We start from the raw sequence: 20,738 nt of genomic DNA on the forward strand, positions 1-20,738 counted from the left end.
CAGCCTGGCCTTTCTTCTAGAGTAAGAGCGGATGTGCACTTTTTTTTTCCATTTATTATGAAAAACCAACACAAGAAGCATGGAGGGTAAAACCGAGTCTGAAGCCTCGGGCTGTCGTCGGGTTTGAGTCTGACTCGGTCTGCACCAAGTGACTGAAAAACCTGGTTATTCCTCCTGCTTCACTAGAACGAGCAGAAGCTACAAAATGCACTTTGCTTTTCTCAGTTTGACCTGAGACCCTGAACTCAGGAAGTGTCGCTGAGGTCAGATCATCTCTAAGCCTCCTGCGCGACCGCAGGAACCACGGACTGTCGACACAGAATAATAATAATGGATTGCATTTATATAGCGCTTTTCAAGGCACCCAAAGCGCTTTACAATGCCACTATTCATTCACTCTGACATTCACACACTGGTGGAGGCAGCTACAGGTGTAGCCACAGCTGCCCTGGGGCAGACTGACAGAGGCGAGGCTGCCATATCGCGCCATCGGCCCCTCTGGCCAACACCAGTAGGCGGCAGGTGAAGTGTCTTGCCCAAGGACACAACGACCAGGACAGAGAGCTTCCCAACCCTCTGAGCCACGGTCGCCCCCCTATATACATAGACTGTATATGAAAGAGGACACTGGGCCCTCTGACCACCACCAGTAGGCGACGGGTGGGTGACGCTCATGTGACGTCACCCACTGGTTTTTGCACTTTGAAGCTTTACTGCGAGTGTTTTGGACTTGAGTGACCACATCTGGACAAACGGTGCAGACACTGACTCCTGCTGATCAGTGCAGAGATCCCTGAATGCCACTGCTTGTTAGTACATTACAATAATAATTACATTAAAATGCTTTGACAGCACAAACAGAGTCACTCAGAGAGGCCGCGCCCTTTGCAATGCAAACTTTAAGCCTTAAATAAATCTCAGCCCTGCAGGTCGCTGAAGCCTCGTTAATGTTTATGAAGCCAAACGCCATGAAACCTCTGAGGTCTGCTGATCCAGATCACTTTCTTTAAAAGTGTGGGAATAAAAACAAGAAAAAGTACAAGCTCACATTCAAAGGCAGGAAGGTGAAGTCCAGTCACTGACGAGCTTCTCCTTTCTCAGTTTCTGGCTCGTTTGTTTCTTCTTCTGTACTTTTTCTTGTTTCCAGAGGGATTTTTCTGTCTCCCCTGAATTTCACAGCAGCGTCTGTTTGTCTGGCTTCTTTGTAGAAGTGAATCTGAATAACGTGGGGAACAAAAGCTCTCGCTTTTCCTGACGCGGGCGACTTTCTGCAGAATTATGAACTCCACTGTAAATAAACTGTCTCATGGAGGATGTGAAAACAAGACGAAAAAGTCAGATTCAATCTCTCCCAAATAAATAAATAAAAACAGCTGTAATGCTCGGACATCAGAAGACTTCCTGCAGATGTTAGATTAGATGTTGGCTGCAGACTGAAAACTGGCTGATATTAAGAGTATTTACAGAGTGTGGAATCACTCCATGACACTGATCATGTTGCAGATGCCGTGAGCTGCTGTAATTATGAGGGGTTAAAGAGATTATGGGGGAAACAGCCTAAGATTTGTTCGTATTGCACATGTTGGGGCGATCGTGGCTCAAGAGTCGGGAGTTCGTCTTGTAATCGGAAGGTTGCCGGTTCGAGCCCCGGCTCGGACAGTCTCGGTCGTTGTGTCCTTGGGCAAGACACTTCACCCGTTGCCTACTGGTGGTGGTCAGAGGGCCCGGTGGCGCCAGTGTCCGGCAGCCTCGCCTCTGTCAGTGCACCCCAGCACAATGTAGCTGCCATCACCAGTGTGTGAATGTGTGGATGACTGGATGCGCGTAAAGCGCTTTGGGGTCCTTAGGGACTAAGTGAAGCGCTATACAAATACAGGCCATTTACCATGTTTGTCTCCACGGCGACCTGTAACTTTGTAAACCCCCACATCCACCTCCGTCCATCACCGCCTCCTCTTCTCCCACCACATCCACTCTAATAGAACTCCTCGGTTCCTCGGAGCAAGACAACATCTCCCGGTCTGACTGAAAGCATCCTCACATCGATCTTCACGTCCATTAAAGAGTCCAGCAGACTGTGAAAGTCTCTCTCTCTCCTCTGCCGCAGGAAAACCAAGGAAAGAGCACTTACAGCGGGCTCGGGTCCCACCGGAGACTTCCCTCCCCGAGCCGCATCACTGCCGTCCAACACAAACGAGCTCGGAAGCAGGAATTTCCTTCCTGTGTTACCTCCCAGCACACGCTCGAGTCTCAGATTCAGCTCGTGAAGGGCTCTGTTTTCAACATCAGATGGTGAACGCAAAGAAAACATCTAATGGAAGCCACTCCATCCATGTGGAAATGATAAAGTTCAAACTGAGCAGCAGGTGAGTGTGGCGTGTTAGCTGGTGTCAGACACTGCTGATCTGCTGGGATTTCCCCTCGTAAACATTTGTAGAGTTTCCACAGAAAGATCCACAAAAGACAAAAAGATCCAGTGAGCAGCGGTTCTCTGGGAGAAAATGAGCTGATGGGAACAAAGTTACAGCTCGGGTCTGCAGAAGAGCATGTCTGAATGCACAGCATGATGGGCCATAGCAGCAGAAGACCACACAGTGTGCACATCTTCTGATGAGCGCTTCCAGCACACAGCACCTCAAACAGACGCCTGCCCAGCAGAGCACTGCAGCAGCTGCGTGGTGCTCTGCTGATGTTTCCAGCGTTTAGATGAATCTCTGCCATGAAGAATTAATGCAGGTCTGAAGGTGGAAGGACTCAAACCAGGTGTAACTAACAAATTGGCGTGTGAGTGTTGTAAGTTGCATTTTAAAGGTCATCACTCGTGCTCGGTGGCTTCTTCGCGTTGGAGCAGAAACTAGTTGAAGTGGTCTTCAGCGCTCGTCTCCACCGCGCGCTGGTTTGTAGGTCAATGCCTTTTCTTCCTGTACATTCGTGCCCCATGGGGTGAAACGGGAAAGCAGTGGGTTGATGAGGGCGGATGTGAAATAAGGTGAAGCACCGCAGAGGAACAGGAGAAGCAAAGAGAAAACCAAAGTCCCCTGATCAGCTTTCAGAGGAACAAACGAGACTCTCATTTTAGCGTCTTTAGTGAAAATAAGTGTTATCTGCTGAGCCAGCTCAGCCCAGCACTGAGGCTGTGCAGAGAAGCTTCCACCCTCCTCCCTCTGACCTCCGACCGCTGCGAGGAGGAAGCTGTGGTCGTGTTGCTCAGTGATCACAGCCGCATTGGCTCAGAGCTCGGCAGAGGCGACAGCCGAGCTGCACGTTTAACAGAGCTCTGCTCCATCACCTTCACCAGCTCATCCATCATGGCTCTCCCAGCCGTCCTCCTCCTCCTCCACCTCCTGTTGAGCTCCGAGGGTTCCCTCTCTCCTCCGCGGATCTCCTTCGCTCTCAGTAAGTCCAACGCTTTGTTTTAATTTTGTGCTTGAGCCTCGCAGAGTCTCCGTCCCTCCTTTTTTATTGGACGGTTCTGTTTTTTCTTTAAAGGGAAAAAGTTTATGAAATCTTTGGATTTTTTTTAGTTTTGCTCCCAAAAGCAGATTTTCTCAGTGCGGGGTTAATAATGATTACTGTGACGTGAGAGGTGATGTTTTCACATCTGTTTGTCTTGGAAAAACAATGTAAAAGCTTTTTTTGTTGCTTCAAAGTCAGCTGATTTTCTGCCTGCACGGCAGAGATGCGTCTGTTCGGTCTGATGGCGCTTTGCACGAACCATCTAAGGTCTTATCTTTGTAATATCTGCTGTGATGCGTTCACTTCCCCGGGGAGCTGTCCTCATTCCGAGCTTGTGAAACAGAGTTCGGTCACATGTTCAGCTGAGACCCGTGAATATGACGAGTTTGTCTGAAAACAGGAAAATGATCTAACAGGAAAGATTTCACACATAGCTGCATGTTGCAAACATTAACGCACCAGCGCGCACTGCGGAATAATCCTTCGTTGTCTTACACCGGCGCCGCACTTCACCCACGCTGCGTGCAAACTGATGTATTTCACGTTTCTGACACCAACTCGGTCCACACAGTGTTTTTCTGTTGTGCAGTCACATGCAGCCGGGTCAAAGCTGTGCTGTGCTCGGGCGTGGACGCACAGAGGAGTCGTGCCAGATGTTGTGTCAGCTGGACGGACTTTCAGAGCTATCGCTTTCTGTAGGCTGCAGCTGTGGCCGCGAGTTTTCCAGGAGAGTTTGTGCAATCGTTTGGCTTCGCACTGCTGGAAACGTGTATACGTGTTTACAGCAGTGAGATCGAAGCAGCTGGGATTCATCATCAACTCTCGCGGGGACCTCCGCACTTCCAGATTTTCCCACCCAAACCCGTAATCCGAGCGAACTTCATCATTCTCCATTCTTTGCTTCTGATTCATATGTAAATGATGCAAACCCCATCGAGCAGCCTCTGTCGCCTTCAGTGTAAAAACAGCTGCTGGAGGACAGACTCGCACCTCCGGCAGCTCCAGCTCACTGGAACCAGTCACGTAAGTTAACACTGCTGCTGACAGGCAGGATGACAGACGTGACAGCATCCTGTCAGGCTCCAGAAGTTGGAGACAGACTAAGTTTGCGGAGAGAAGCGTCGACAGCTTCCGAGTCTCAGTAACAGCAGTGTGGGTGCAAAACGACCCCCGGCACCTCCAGCAGGAGGCCTGCACTCAGAGCTTGGTGCAACAGTCACTTCTCCATTTCAGAAAAGAAGTTGGGCCTTTATCGAGTTGAGCAATGGCATCAAGTAAACCACTAGCTTTGGTTAATCGATTTATTGGTAAATTTATTATATCCCAGAGCGGCCAATCAACACCTGTGTGTAAGAGAACAAAGAGCTCCAACATTCGCTTAAACGGTCACAAGCAGGTGAAAGCTTCACTATATCATCTCACTAGTTTACAGCTCCACATAAACTCTGTTAAACAACAGTTTGCTATAACTTATTAAAGGATGGATGAAGCTCGGCCAGCCAGCTTCTTGTTAACAGGTAACAAGCGTTTCTTTCTGCTTCTCCTTTTTCCTACTTTAAAATAAAAGCAGGAACTTTAAACCGAAGCAGAAACTTTTAAAACAAATATATGTGAAAATATATCTCAAATATGTCTGACCATTTAAAGGTCATTTGCACAAAAAAGAGAAATGTAACACTAATGATTTCTAAACTCAGAATGACCTTAAAGCCTGAGGCTTTTTACAAAATGGAAACAGAATAATCTGTGCATGAAGCCTTTATTCAGTAAAGGATGTAGTCGTTGTCTTAAACAGCCTCTGAGAGCAACAATACACTTCCTGTCACATCGTCCTCCCTCCTTTCTCATTTTCTGGTCCACGAGTCAAATCGTTGATCTTTATTATTTGATTGTTTCTGCAACTCTGGCTCATCTCCACTTGTTCCTGCCTGTTCGATGACTGTCACCAAACATTCAGATCCCTTCTAGAAACATCCCACAGTGAGTTGGCAACTGTTCACAGCAGACATTGCCTCATAAACGAACGTCCTCATCTCTCATTACACCCTCGCTTTCTGCAAAATGGTCCAAAAGACTCCAAAGCACAAGAAGTAAAAGGTGGAGCTTGATCCACCTGCTCAGATGGCAGGTCTGCCTCTGGCTGCTCCTCCTGACCTTCTGTGTTTCCTGCATTTAACACACTGATGCAACAGTTCTGTTTCCAACATCCATTTGATCTCGTTGATGGTTAGACCCTTTCCTTGGTGTTTAACCTGCTCATGATAGTGAGCCATCATCATCCTTGTTATGTGGTGGCCCTTTGGAATGAAAGGAGAGATGCATTTTCAGTCTTAGTGCTTGAACCCTTTTAACTTTCAACTTCTTCGGGGGTTACCTCTACAGCTGGAGAAGCCTGCTGCAGTGCAAACCCCACTGCTGATGTACTGAGATTTATTTTGCAAATCGTAATCGATACAAATGTGTGCAAACCACGGGCCTCGTTGTTGATGTACCCAAGTACAACCCTGGAGTCTGTCCAGAAGTTCTTCCTTTACAGTGTTGCTTGGTGCGCAGCGGCAAGGTATGGTGACTTTCTCATTTGCTAGATCATCTTCCAGCCTCTCCAGACTGGCTGCAGTTCACCGATGGCTGGCTCGTCCGACTGTATCAGTCTCTTCTGTCTCACGCTCGGCCAGTTTCAAAAGCCTGCGACTTTGACAGCATTTTCACATGGTTATGGTTCTGGTTATGGTGGCTAGCGCCGTGTTTCACAGCCTCACGCAGCCACAGTGACGACGTGATGAAAGTCTCTCACATCTCCCCCCAGAGCTTGAAACAACAACAACAAACAGCTAATTAAAGCACGCTGAGAAAAGGTTGGTGAGAAAACTTTTGTACATCTGTTAAGCTCCTGAATCCATATTCAAAACCTTGGAGCAATGCTGCACTTTAAGAAACTTTTGAATGTGCAACAAATTTGTTATAAAGGTCAAACACAAACAAAAACGAAGAGCAGAAACCAAGCGCTGGACTCAGCACCAAGACCGAATCAGAGGAGAGCAGATCAACGAGGACGACGGCACAGCAATCAGTGGATGAGCACATTAAACATCTTTACTCTCTCTGCCAACACACACCTGTGACCGTGTGCAGGTGCATCGCTGCAGCCACGCCATTGGCTCATGAGTTTCCCGGTCAGGCTGCTGATTGGCTCTTTGCAGAACTGCTGCAGAATTCTCTATTTTTCCACTCAGGACTCCTTCAGCGGCTCTTTAATGTCTTTGATTAGATGAGGTGTGTTTAAACGCTCTGCTGTGAATGCTGGAGAGGACGGCGGGGGACACTATGACATCATAAATCTGTCAGAGCACGCTGGCTCCTAAACTGCAGCACACCTCACATCAAGCCGTTCGTGTTAGTGTTTTCGGGACTTTTGTGGCCATCAGATCGTTATTCATGCGGGCATTTAGTGACACATAAAAAACCCATAAAAACCAGTCTGAGTCAGCGTAACTATGGTAACAGACGTTCATTCATGCCTGCGGTGAGATTGGAAAGCAGAAGTAAGTTGTGATGAAACCAGAACTGCGTATAAGACACAGTTTAGCAAGATTTAAGGAAGATTTCACTGCCAAGCATTAATGTTTCAAACTGTGAAACTCGGTACGACCACTTTACTAAATTTAATGAAGTCACCTGTCAACAGTCTCCAAGTTACAACATGCTGCAGGTTTGAGATCACCCTGGGTCAGCACACCTGAATCTCATGATTAGTTCATTACCAGGCCTCTGGAGAACTTCAGGACACGTTGAGGAGCTCATTCAGCCGTTTAAATCAGCTGAAACACCTAAACCCTGACGCCTGGAGTTGCCCACCCCTCCTCCAGGTGATCAAGTTGTTTGAACTGATCCTGCCAGGCCTCTCTGCGACTGCTCCAACAATCGGATCAACTCAGAACTCGGATCTGGTTTATTCAGTTCTTCTATCACAACAAAATGAGGTCAGCTGAGCCTGAGGCTGAGATGACTGCATGTTCTCGCGGTCGCTGTCATGGGGAAACGTATATATATATTAAAAACCATAATCAACCACTCTGTGGCATGTGTGATAATGAGAGGGTTTATATTTTCACCGGGTTATGAGCTAGAGTGAGGCTTCAAACAAAAAGCAGATTTAGTTAAAGAAGAGAGAAGTCGAGGGAAAACACAAAGGAAGAAGCTCTGAAGGGAACAGCGAACAAAAGCAGAAAACAGTGAGAGGCGTTTTGTTGCCGTCACTGATCTTCAGCGAGGATTCGCTTCACTTTTCTGTCCTTCGCTGTGAATTGCGACATGTCTGAGCTGCCCTGAGCGGCGCTTCTTGGAAAGCTGATCACCGGCGCTCCTCGTCCTCTGAGACCAGACAAACTTCCTCTGACAGGACTTCTGCTGATCGGAGTCTGGTGTTTGTGATTAGGAGACGCCTTTCTGTCAGTTTGATCTGTTGGTGTTCAGATGATGAGCATTCTTTTGGTCCTGAAGTGGATCCACTGAGCAGTTTCAGACCGACCAGAGAGCCGTCCCTCTTCGGTCAGAATAAAATCGGACACTTTTTCTTTTTTCTGATGCTTCTTATTACTTTCAAGCATTCAGATTCCAACAACAAAAACAAACAAACAAACAAAAACAATTTAAAAAGCACACGTGCTGAACTATTAAAAACAAGTTCAGTGGGTGCAGAGTCCTTAAAAACCTGTGAAAGGTTGCAGGAAGTCATCAGCGCTCACATTTTCACCCCAGTACTGTGCAAAAGTCTTTGAGCTGCCCCTCATTTCTTTATATTTCTCTTGAAACACAGAACGCACACACATCTGTGGTTTTGCGTTGATGTTTTAGTGAATATCCTCTGAAGGTGACGTCATCGATCAGGCACGTTTGAGGTGAACAAGCCTCCGGTGGGTCGATCGTCGGACGGCTGTTTCAGTACAAAGTTAACGTGGTCACTGCTTCAGGTTCACTGCTGACAGAAACATTTCCTTATTTTGTATGTCACAGATTCTCAAATCCTCCAGCTTTCAGATAATTTTCAGGTTTTATGACCTTCAGTGGCTCCTGGCAGTTTGCTGTTCAGTTATTTTATTTGAGTTGTTGGTATCAAACTAATCTCTGTGAAAAGATTGAAATATCTGGTAAGATTTCTGGTTTCTCGTTACATCGCGAGTGTGAGTCATGCTTTGGTTGCATGCAAGCTAAAAGTACGTCACCAACCGGCCTCTGTTTTTGCAGTTGTTGACCAAAAAGCCTTCATGACAGTTTTTATTCATTAACCGCACAGAGAAAGCATTGTTTAAGTGTGTTAACGTTTTCTTTAAGCAAACAGTATTAAAGCTCTTCGTGCCTTTGGAAATCCAAATATGGTCACCCTGTTAGGCTAAAAGTCTGCGACGCAAACGAGGGTCCCGTTAGCTGATGGTGACTTTACGTTTTATTGTCTTCGGCCACGTCCACGCCTACACGCGTATTTTTGAAAAAGCTGATTTTTCTGATGCGTTCGCAGCTTTCGTCCACACGTAAACGCCGTTTTCGGTCACTGAAAACTGAGATTTTTAAAAACTCCTGCCAGGATGGAGATTTAAAAAAAACTCAGTTTTCACGTTTACGTGTGGACGAGGAAAACGGAGAAAACGCAGCGTCAAAGGTGTGCGCCTTTTTTGACGTCATGCTGTGCGCCACGTTATTGTTTCGGTGAAATGAATTTCTACAATACTGTTAATTTTACTCTCTGCAGCGTTTAAATGACTCAGTTCTGCTTCTATGCGCCATCTTTGTTTACTTGTTTTACTGTTTCTGATTGGCCAACATTTCTACAGGTTAGGAATATATCGCCACCTGTTGCTTGGTATGTTCCTGGCAGCGTTTTCCTTCGTTTTTGGCGTGTACGTGTGGACGTAGCCTTCGCACAAATATATCTGCATTCATAAATAATAGCCAGGAAGCACAGGAAGTACTGAGCCAGCTTCCTGTTAAGTTCTTAAAAGCGTTCAGATGTAACATTCAAAACTCTAACGAGCAGAAAGCAGTACCAGTGAGTCGCGTCAGTAAGAAGGGGCCGTCTTTACTCAAGCTTAAAGGAGTAAATCAATAAAATGTCAGGTGATCAGAAATATTGCAGAGATGGCAGCAGTGCGACTGAGACACTGTAAACAAGTCTACTGAGAAATCTGCTGCTGAGATCTTTCTGCGTTCTTATTTTTAAATCTTATCGTTCATACGTGGAGAGTTTCTCTGCAGCTCTGAACCACATCCTCTCCAAACCTGCAGCCTCACAAACAGGCAGTGCTGCTGTCTCTGTGCCGGTCAGCTGGTGAGTGACGCGCACGACATGTTGCGGGTGCTCACCGAGCTGCGTCCTCTCACCTCCTGTTATAGTCTCCGTCTTTATTTATCCCTGTCTGAAGATAAGCTCAGCAGAAACCACAGCGCAGAGCAAAGCTGTAAAACTTCAAAAGAAATCGCAGGAACTTTGTTTCGATGTTTTCATGTTTGATAAACTTGCTTTCTTTGCTCTGTTTGCACTTCTGACTAACACTTATCTAAACGTATCTCTTTAAATTGACCCGCCCCGTATAATGACCCTTCTGCGGCGTCCTTAAAGGTTACAGAGCGTTTTCCCACACACGGCTCAGACACGCTGCGCCTGAATCACCCTGCGTGTGATCTTGTAGAGCAAGGCCCTTATGTTTGCTTAACATTAGCTTCCTCCAAGTGTTTGCTGAGATCCTCAGGTTAGATTTCTCTTTGAATCTGCTGTGCATCCAGCCCCGGGTGTCGTCTTGAGTCCAGCTCCTGTGCCACCTGGAGTTTCCTCAGACGGTAACAGCTGCTGTGGTTTCTGTGTGTTTGTGTCCAGACTCCACGGAGAGACCTCTGCTCCACTTTGGCCACGGTGACCTCCACAACACCACCGCTCTGCTGCTGAGCAGGGACAGCTCCACTCTTTACGTTGGGGCACAAAACGCCATCCTGTCACTGGACGTTAACCAGAGTGATGTCATCAGACTGAACAAGAAGGTGCTCAGAAGAAACTGTTTGAATTTTACTGAAATATAATTATTTTTACTGCTGAGGTCCCGTGATGCCCAACAGTTCGTCTGTGTTTTGTTCAGGTGCAGTGGAGTCCGTCTGATAAAGAGACATCGGATTGCACGGGGAAAGGAAAGGATTTCATGGTAAATATAAAATCCAGCCACAGCAGCAATTGTGTATGAATACGAATACTATGGTGAATTTTCACCAGTAAGGAACAATCCAAATGTATTTAACGCTGCAGAGAATTGAAACCCCGATTCCTGGACCACATCACTTCACTCCACGTTGGTCCCTCCCTTTTCTACCTGGCCCTAATGTAGCTGGATATAAAAAAGCAAGAACACCCACCAAAGATAAAACTTTGAGATATTTTAACCAGAAGAGCTTCGTACTGTTTAAAGCTGCGGAGGAGTCAACAGGAGTACGTATGGGAGAGGAAGTAACGGAAAAATGTAGAGATTTGATTCAGTTTCTGTTGTTTTGCAGAATGAATGTCCAAACTTTATCCACGTGTTGCAACCTCTAAACTCCACCCATCTCTACACCTGTGGCAGCTACGCTTACAGCCCCCAAGAAGCGTACATCGTAAGTTCATACATGCTGTCAGCTTCAACCAAGTCTATTAACCGGATGAGAAAAATCTTATGTCTTATATAAATGCTTCCTAACAGTTCAGACACAGTTGGATGTTCAGCTGAGCTTTTGTTTGTCTTCATCAGGACACCCAAAGCTTCTCCATTGTCAAAAAAGTCAGCGCTAAAGGTCGCTGTCCGTTCAGCCCCTTCGAGAGGAGCGCCGTCGTCATCGCAGGTCAGTGTGCTGAGTTGCAACTTTCCGCTGGGCTCGCATTCAGCGACAAAGTGGTCAAACCTCAAGCTGTTTGCACGTAACTCAGCAAGAATCTTTGCAGAGTTGATATTTTGGGGATGAGGAGTGCTGCAAAATTTGAATCTGAATTTAAACTACTTTTCATTATTTGGTTTTTTATCTTCCTTTTGTTTTGCAGAAGTTTAGTTTCAGTTCTTTCCACAGTTTTTTTTTTTTTTTTTTTTACACATTTCAGTTTAGTTTCAGAGTAACTGAGAGTGAATGTTTAGCTTTTATTAAGTTTCAGTCACAGTTTTACTTCGGTTCTTTTTTTTTTTTAAAATAAAAATGTAGTAATGGAGTATTCAGTTTGAGCCAAAAGTTTAGCTTTAATTACATTATAAATGAAACGTTATTTCTCACTTAATTTCCATATTTTCTTGTGTTTTTGTTGCCATATAAGTTTCAGTGGAAAAATCTGTAGCCTTAACTTTGTGACCTTTAATGTGTAGGATGCAATGCTTTCAAAAACAAGTGGAAAACTATCTGATTCGCGTTGGATGTCAGCTGCAATATAAAAAGTTTTGTTTCACCTTTTGCACAAACCACAGTTGCATGAGAGAATTTCATATGAAGCACAGCATCTGTGGGTGGCATGGTGTCACTGGCTGTGACCCACAAACCAAACAGCAGCAGGGTTTACTCTCTGACACGGAGCGTGCCTGTCATTTCCTTCCCTGTGCACAGCAGCGCGTACTGTGTGATGTCCTGCATGCACTGCATCAATCTAATAAAAAAGCTGAAAAAGGCCAAAAATATATTTAAAAAATGTATCAGATGTACGGCTGTTTTCACGACACACTGGTTACTACGATCGCTAATGCGAGGAATATTAACACTGATGTGCGAGTTGGCACACATGAATAATACACAGTACATAATGTGTACTGTGTTGTTATTTGACCAAAGCAGAGCAGCATTTGTTGTATGTTCTCACGTTAATATGTGCTTTAAAACAAACACCCGGAGCTCTCCTGTTTATTTATGTGCAGACGGCGAGCTGTTCACAGCCACAAAAACCGACTTCAGAGGAATCAAACCACAGATTTTGCGATACTTCAGCAAAGACGGCCGTCCAGACGTCAGCCTGGAGACGTCGATCCGCCTACTGGAAGGTGAGCGAACATGATCAGGATAAATCAAGCTGTAAAAAGCCCAGCTTCTCCCAGATGTGAGTCCGTTTCTGTTTTCGTTCTGCGGGTTTGATTAAACATGCACAGACGCACATAATGATTACAAAGTGTGGCAGTCAGATAAAGACAGAGGAAAGGGGAAGGAAAAATAACGGTGTCACAAAGAAACTAATGGGTGCAGAAACTAAAAGAACAAACTGGACTTTTCTGCTTTACACCTGAATTTCACTGCAATTTCAGGCAAATGAAAAACCCTAAAATATGGCATCACAAACACACAAGAACCGGACTGAAACTAGCTTAACAAATTCCATTTCCCCCGATGACCCAGAGTTGTGGTATGACCCACTTTGCAGGTCTACATATAGGCTTGCCCCGCCCCCTTTTTCACCTCTTAGCTCATCAACCAAGGAAAACAGAAAACTCATATATTTAAAGAAGGACTAATCTAAGTGTAGTGTTATGTGTAAGCTTCTGCTGTTACCCTGATGTTTGGTAGATGTCACCACGTGTGGCTGTAACTGCATCACGGTGGTGACAAGCGTTCAGCCGCTTTAGTCCATATCACACTCATGGATCTGCATCAGCGTCATCGAATGTGGGCTGTTGGCCACAAATGGTAAACATAATTACTGACATCTGTCTCACACACCTAAATGCATATCTGTGATGATGTGATATATGTCTCACCGCTGAAACCACCACTAACATAGGAGCACGCGTAGGAGTCCTGTGACACCCCCAAACTCAAGGTGGTGAAAGAGAATTATTTAAAAAAGCCACGTGTGTGGGATTACTTTAGTTTTTGAGCAGGTGAAACTCAGGCCTTGGTTTCCAGCCTCAAGTTGGAGCGGAGTTGACATATGCAGTGTAATGATTGGGGTGTCCGATCTTTAATATGTTAAAAAAAGCAGCTTTATAATCTATCCTGGACTCAGAACTGTGCCAAAGATGGGACTGGAGTCATCCACACTGGTGTTCAGGTCTCATCTTCTCATATCTGAGTCTTCGTCAGTATCTCAGTAAAACTGTCCACTCGACACACAAACCAAAGCACCTGTCCAGTTACCGGAGCCTAGGTGTCTCTTCATTGTTCCTCTTTAAACAGGTTCCACATATAACATTTGGTGCCACTAAAGACCAGGATGAAGGACGTCACTCTTCTACACATCCTGCTGACCAATGTCAGCCAGGGCACAGTGTTTATGCTGCAGCATCCTGCGTGGGCATGGTAGGGCAGGGAGGCCAAAGCCTTAGTGGCAAATATAAATCGTTGCACATTCAGTGCCAGGTTTTGTACAAATGGACAAACTCTTCTTGGCCCTTGGAGGTTGGGTCTATGGGGTCCGAAACAGCAAAGGTTCTGTCCGGTTCAAAGCTACTCTGCGTCTTTGTTGGAGCTGCTGCTCCTCCTGAGCATCCACAAGCAAAATCCTCAATTATTAGGTCCGCCTACTAAAGCTCGGATATTCCTGTGATGAGGTTGTTGTGAAGTAACTCAAGAGAAGTGTTCCTGACATTTAAACTACATTTTTATTAATGAAGAAGCAGAAAAAGCTTCCCATAACCTGCTGCAGTAGCCTCGATGTGAATCAGCGTCTTACACATCGAGGCAGTGACTCTGCCAACACTTAGATGTTGGTCATAACTACTGTTCTTTAAAACACTGACATGGAAAAACCACAAAAACCTCGTAAACATGGATCAGACATGTTTGTGTCAGCTCAAATACTTTCAACCAAACCACAGCTGTGAGGTCTGCAGAATTCCCTGCGTCCTGTCTCCAACTGCTCATTTCCTCTTTGTCTTAGACGTCGCAGTGTCTTTGTCGTTTTAAAAAGTTATGTCTGCTGCACATAAACACATTATATTATGTGTTGACTCTTTCTCCACCCATCGGTCTGTCAGCTGAGTACTTTGTACGCTCCAGATCACTTTCCCCTATATTCAGACCACATGGCACAGACTCTGTTCTGTACTCACTTCCTGCACTTCTGTATTTCAGAGCCTACATTTGTCAGCTCATCACTGGACCCAGCAGAGGGGAAACTCTACTTCTTCTTTAGTGAAGTTGGGAAAGAGTTCAGTTACGTAGATGATCTGAAAACCGCCCGGGTGGCTCAAGTCTGCAAGGTGACAGCAAACAGCGAGAGCGCATAATGTGAATGTGCTTATTACCATTAATATTACATGAAGGATTGTTCTGTGCTGGTTTTACAGGATGATGTTGGTGGAGTGAGGACTCTGCAGAAGAAATGGACGTCCTTTACCAAAGCCACTCTGCTCTGTCAGTTTGAGAAACAGCTTCCCTTCAATATTCTCCAGGATGTGTTCACCCTCCCGCCACCAGAGGGCGGCGACACTGCTGGCACTCTGTTCTACGGTGTCTTCACGACTCAGTGGTAGGTAAACAGGAAATAAGAGGGACGATGTTTGGATTGTTCTGGTCTTAAATGTTTTAACTGTCACATTTTTTATTAAAGCCATGTTTACATCTAGTTACTGCCAAATAAACAGCTGAGGATCAACCCCCGAATTTCCCAGCTTGGCTGTTCAGATGAGTGATTGGTGGCTGCTCTTACAAAGCATTTTCCATGCTGTGGTTCTGCCAATTACTTATTTGGGACTGAGCGATGAAAACCACATGAGCCAGGGTGGCATGGCTCCATGGTCGACAAACACAAACTAGTAGCAGAAAAAGAAAAATGGTCCCTTCCTGCCTGCCCCAGGGGGCCCGATACCCCAGAGACCCCCTTCACAGCTGAGAGATTTACTGTACAAGAGCAAATTTGTGCCGTCTTTATGTTCATGCGTGAGAAAATTTCAATTTCAATAAACCAAGTTTTTAAGAGACAGTCACGTTAAAATAAACAGTGGAAGATCAGAGGAGTCTTCACTGGATCATCGCTGGGCTGACATGAGATTCTTTCTTGAACTTTGGGCACATTTTCCTTTAATGTATGGGATATTTGGTAACCATGGCAGCAAAAGCAACAGAACCAACAAATTCAGCAGGATCTCGTGTATGTCCTGGTTTTAGGCCAATCATTGTTGACTCAAATAAAACAAACCCACAACTTTAGCACTTTAGCTCTGTTTCTAAAAATACCTGTTCAAGTCAGGACGTCTCAAATCTGTCTTAAGGACGTCGAGGTAACCGTTGCAATCTGGTTTATTTCAGGTCCAGAGGTCCAGAGTCTGCAGTTTGTGTCTTCAGACTTGAGGACATCAAAGACGTGTTCAAGGGGAGCTACAGGACCTTCGTAACGGGGACCCACCAGTGGAGTACGCAACAGGAAACGCACAGCTACCTGGGAACGGTGGGGGGGTTCATTTCTTTCTAGACTTCCTGAATCCTCAAAGCGATCGTAAAATCAAATGCCGTTTGTTAGAGTCATAAAACGAGCTGTATTTTCTGATCTTACTGTTTGACTCTCTATGTTCTCTTGACAGTGTGGACTTGGCAATTCTACTGACGCTGTTTTGGGGGAAGTGAAGAAGAGTTTCCTGACCACAAACCCTGTGACGCCTGTCAGCAAAGGTCCGGTCGTCGTCTCATCGGAGCAGCAGTACAGTCGCGTGGCTGTGATGAGAGCACGCGCAGCCAACGATGAACAGCATACCCTCCTGTTCCTCATCACAGGTGAGACTGTGAACATAGACGAGCCCAAGCAGTCAGTGCATGGACATGTGATCAAAATGATAGTTCAGTGATGTAAACGGTCACATCCTGCTTGTAGTAATGAGCTTTGAAGGGTTGTTGTGGTTCTTGCATGACTTAAAACGACTTATCCCTTCTCTCTACTGTCCAAGAGTCTGGATTTCTCCACAAAGTGGTTTTGCTTGATCAGGGTCCTTGGGTCATCGAGGAGATTCAGGTCTTCGCCCAGCCTCAGACGGTCCAAAGCGTGGTCCTCTCCACCTCCAAGGTAAACTGCACAATTCATTGACTGATCAGCAAACAAAGCATCCTGTTCACATTCAAATGTTTTTGACTCACACCCAAAAAATAAAAAGATCAAAAGTTAATCTTAGAGAACTACTGGGAAGCACGAGCCTTCACGCGGGTGCAGGTAGAGATGTGTACAGGACGACTGTGCGTCTCACACATTTGAACACCTGCGCTCTGAAACCTGAGAGATCTGTCAGACTCGCATTCGTCCGGCTGACTGTTTCTCTGCTCCTGCAGGGAGTCCTCTATGTGGGGACATCTGAAGGCGTGACTGCCGTACCCGTGGCCAACTGCTCGACCTACACAACCTGCAGTCAGTGTCTCCTGGCCAGAGATCCTCTGTGTGGATGGAGCCGCGCTAGCAGGGCCTGTGCCCGTGTGCATGGCGGTCATGAGGACATGTAAGTAAAACTCACTCTGAGATAGTCCAGAACAGATGTGACCTGCACATACAAAATAAACCATCAGCTTTCTTTAAGATTCCCGATCGATATTTGTCTTTTTATCTAATACACTTTAAGAAATGAGTCTTGAAATGATTAGATGCTTTAGATGAAACCATCGCCGGCTTTTCAGCCCTGGATAAATGACACTAACATTTCTGAAACCCTGATTTTTAGTTAAAATTATTTCAGCAACAATTCAGCCGCAGGACTCTTGCAACCGTTGTTGTAATAATTGTAATTGTCGCTATTCATTCATCGGAGTTGTCTTTGCAGCGCTGAGAGTGATGCCACATATAGCAGATACTCTCTGGTGTTTCTGACACGTAGACCATCAAAATGTACACGTAGCTGCAGCTTGAAAACTATCACCTGTGTTTATTTTAAGACTAGAGTAAAATAGAATAGCCCTTTATTGTCATTGTACACATTTAAAGAAACTGCACAAAAGCAATACATTCTCTAATTTAACAAAGCTGCAACTACCTGAGAAAGAGGGCTTTATTTAATGTGGGGACATTAAATTAGGTGATGAATGGGTGAGCTGGAGCTTCGACCATGCTTAAAGCTGCAGGTGGAGCATGTCCTGTGAAAGGATGAATGTGGAAGCAAAGGGCCAACAGCTCTACAACCAACGGACAATCTGCAAAACATGAAGATGTAAAAAATGTTGGAGGATTTTTTGTTCTCGTGAGAAACTAAAGGTTCACACACAATGTCGTTTTCCTTTTCAGGGTTCAGAACCTGGAAGACAGTAATGTGGAAGACAAATGTCAGGGGCAAACCGAGGCCGAGAAGATCACAGGTGATGTACAAATCTGTTGGCAGATACGGAGACTGAGAAATTCTGTTGAACGTATTCTGGAAACAAGCTCAGAGTTTTAACCTTGATGCTGTAACATTGCTGCCTGCAGTGGTCCGTGCTCACATGAATGAAGTGGTGAGGCTTTCGTGTCTGACACCTTCCAACTTGGCCACTCTGACCTGGGCCTTCCCTCAGTCAGAGAAGCTCTTCATCCAATCAGATGATGGCAGTCTCAGCTTCGTCGTCACTAACGACACTTCAGGGGTCTACCGCTGTGAGGCAGAGGAAGCCGGGTACAAACAAGTAGTTGAAAGCTATGACGTACGACTGATGCGCTCTAGAAACTTGACCCCAAGAACCCATGAAACTGCAGGGCCGGACGAGACCTACGAGAGCATTGTTACCGACGATCCAACAATGTCTCTGACACAGCTGATACACACCAATGAATACACCACCGATGACAGAAAGAATGGATTTACAACCAGTCCTACGGGCAAGGGGACCTCCAAAGAACATCGCGGAACAAACAGGAACCTTCAGAGCAGTAGTTCTGACACCCAGTACAGGGTGAAGCTCGACGACGTGACTCCGAAGGAGAAGAGTTACTACGGTGAGCTCGTTGGTGTTTCACTCCTGCTGGCCTTGTGCATCTGCATCATGATTCTCGGATCGCTCCACATGTGGCAAAAAAGGAAAGTTAGTCTCGGGAAGGATCCACTGGTCACTCCGGAGGAGGGCGCCAGCATAAACAGGCCTGTGGAGATCTGCTCTCTGAGCAGCCGGGCGGAGCTCGAGCCTGAGCTGAAGGTGGAGTAACTGAAGACGCCTTAACTTACAACTTGCAGCTGGTTTAGCCGGACAGTTATCGCCAAAGACATCGTGAAAGTAGGAGAGTGTAAGAATCCTTGGAAAGCAGTTTGAGATTTTTAATGTTTACCTCAGTATTTGAGTCGTGTTTTTACCGCAGCCTAAAACCAAACGTCGCGAGCGTGTCGCAGATGTGACTGAGACACAGGGGGATACCTCACAGTCTTACAGTAGCACCTTAACCCAAGATGGCTCCAAGCTAAAGCATAATGATGGGACCTTTATTTCCAAAGTGAACATCGTGTTTTATTCAATAAGACCGTAAACTCATCAGGAAAGAGTTGGCTGAGCTCACATATCAACGGAACAGAGCGTTGTTTTCAGATGATTCAGACGTCTACATGATTGGACTCGTTTTCACCCCCTGCTGGCGAATTGAAAGAATGCAGGCGTAAAGCACCTTTCAGCCCCATGAGCTACAGTTCTGTAATAATTATAGAGGAAATGGAATAAGTCTGAAGTCTGAGGTCTCAGAGCCGGTGGACTTAGGCTAATGCTGTGAAGCTAGCTCTTCTTATTTACTTTAATATTAAATATGCTCATTTTGGTAAAGGTTTGCATGCTGAACAAGACAAAGAGGTACCTGCTTTTCTTTAAAGTGGTGTAAAGTGTAAAGCTTTGAGTCTCAGTGCAGTTTATAAATAGCTGGTATACAAACACGTCCCCCCTGTGCCGACAGAAGCAAGCAGCTACCACAGAAACTGCAGAGTTTGGTACAGACACGTTCTCTGAGGTTGTCTCTTGAGGCCCACGGGAACCTTTAATGCATCTGCTGCTTGATATGAAATTTAAGAAAACATTTGAATTGTTTCTGTTGATGCTTGAGTTTCAGGGTCCTTTTATTTCCTGATGTTTTTAGGAGTTTTGTGTCTGTTAATATTCTTTGATTTTAAATGTCGGTTGTGGAACCACTTTTCTGTTTTAACTCAGGGCTTTGAAAACGGTGATAAAGGCAGCGGGTGTGTTTTATTAGTTGACATTAACGATGTCTTTAAGAATGGATTGAACAAATCATCCTGCTTACACGCACTCGTTTTAATCTTTTACATTTTTTATTTAATAAGATCTTTTGAATTTACAAGGCAGGTCGACTTAACCAGGACAAGGATTAATTTTTTGTGTGAAACTGTTCAGTTTTTATAAAATCTTGCCTCATATCAAGAAAAAGCTCACTTTTTTCTATTTAACATTTCCTGTTCCTGTTCTTGAGAGGATGTTTTAATTGTTTGTTTTAAGTTGTATTTTATTTTTTGGTTATTTTTCTCAGTGACGTGATTTCCGTGTGGATTTTTTGCACGCTACAGAATTTCTCTGTAACTCAGGCAAAATTGAATCTAGTGTTAGTGAATCCGATGCATGTTGAAGGACTGATGTTTTTATGTGTGAATACTCGGATAAATCATCTATATGCATTGCAAAGATTTAGGCTACTAGAAGAATATATTTGTGTTAAATGAATGTGCACAGTTGTCAGTCGCTGTATGTGAACGAATGTATGTAAACTGTTAAATGTGAAACCTGCTTTGAATGTAACACGGGCTAAGATTCAATAAAACAGTCAATAAATCCATGCTTTATGATTGTAGGTATGGATGAATGTCGCCCCCTTGTGGCGTAAGTGAACTACACACGTGAACTTGTCGAGGTTAAGAAATGAGGCGACTGCTCATTTCTTTCCTGGTATGTTGGCGTAAGATAATCTGGTGTTGCTCAGGCCTAATGTTGAATGTCCTCTATGAGTTGAAATCACCTCCATCGTTACTTGATCTCCAAAATGTGAACAGTCGTCGATAAATCACGAGCAGAAGAATTATCTTAATTTGATCACCTCATTTGGCAAAATTTCAGGATATGCCTTCATCTAAAACCTGTTAATGACAATTTCACATATCTTGGATTGACTGTCCCTAAAGATCCCAAATTATTTTTATCCACATTAAAGCATAATATGGAGTCATGGAAAATTCTTCCCTTATCCACGGTTGGTCGTATAAATTCCATAAAAATGGTCTCTCTTCCTAGATTGTTGTATCTTTGCCAGAATCTTCCTCTTTATCTCACTTCCTCTTTCTTTAAGGAATTGGACTCGATTATCACGTCTTACATGTGGAACAACAAGAATCGTAGAATAGACAAATCTACGAGCGTTGACCTTCTGGCACCAG

At 45.0% G+C, this 20,738-nt stretch overlaps 1 protein-coding gene across 3 annotated transcripts; it reads left to right on the forward strand.

Annotated features, from left to right (window-relative positions):
* The first annotated feature begins 2,289 nt into the window (after positions 1-2,289).
* LOC120733136 (semaphorin-4B-like) lies at positions 2,290-20,145 on the forward strand. 3 transcript variants are annotated; one of them, XM_040031190.1, is made up of 14 exons: positions 2,290-3,396; positions 10,325-10,485; positions 10,581-10,643; positions 10,990-11,088; positions 11,223-11,313; positions 12,363-12,485; positions 14,509-14,636; positions 14,724-14,905; positions 15,685-15,823; positions 15,957-16,146; positions 16,317-16,432; positions 16,693-16,856; positions 17,633-17,703; positions 17,813-20,145. In XM_040031190.1, the coding sequence occupies exons 1-14, from the start codon at positions 3,309-3,311 to the stop codon at positions 18,520-18,522; spliced, it is 2,325 nt and encodes a 774-aa protein (XP_039887124.1). In that variant the 5' UTR covers positions 2,290-3,308; the 3' UTR covers positions 18,523-20,145. The 3 variants fall into 3 exon arrangements, with proteins under 3 accessions (XP_039887124.1, XP_039887125.1, XP_039887123.1); XM_040031191.1 differs by lacking the exon at positions 2,290-3,396 and adding an exon at positions 3,425-6,998; XM_040031189.1 differs by lacking the exon at positions 2,290-3,396 and adding an exon at positions 7,459-8,603.
* The last annotated feature ends 593 nt before the right edge of the window (positions 20,146-20,738 follow it).

The sequence above is a fragment of the Simochromis diagramma genome, unplaced genomic scaffold (genome assembly GCF_900408965.1).
Source record: "Simochromis diagramma unplaced genomic scaffold, fSimDia1.1 OVJJ01000361.1, whole genome shotgun sequence".
Classification (NCBI taxonomy): domain Eukaryota; kingdom Metazoa; phylum Chordata; class Actinopteri; order Cichliformes; family Cichlidae; genus Simochromis; species Simochromis diagramma.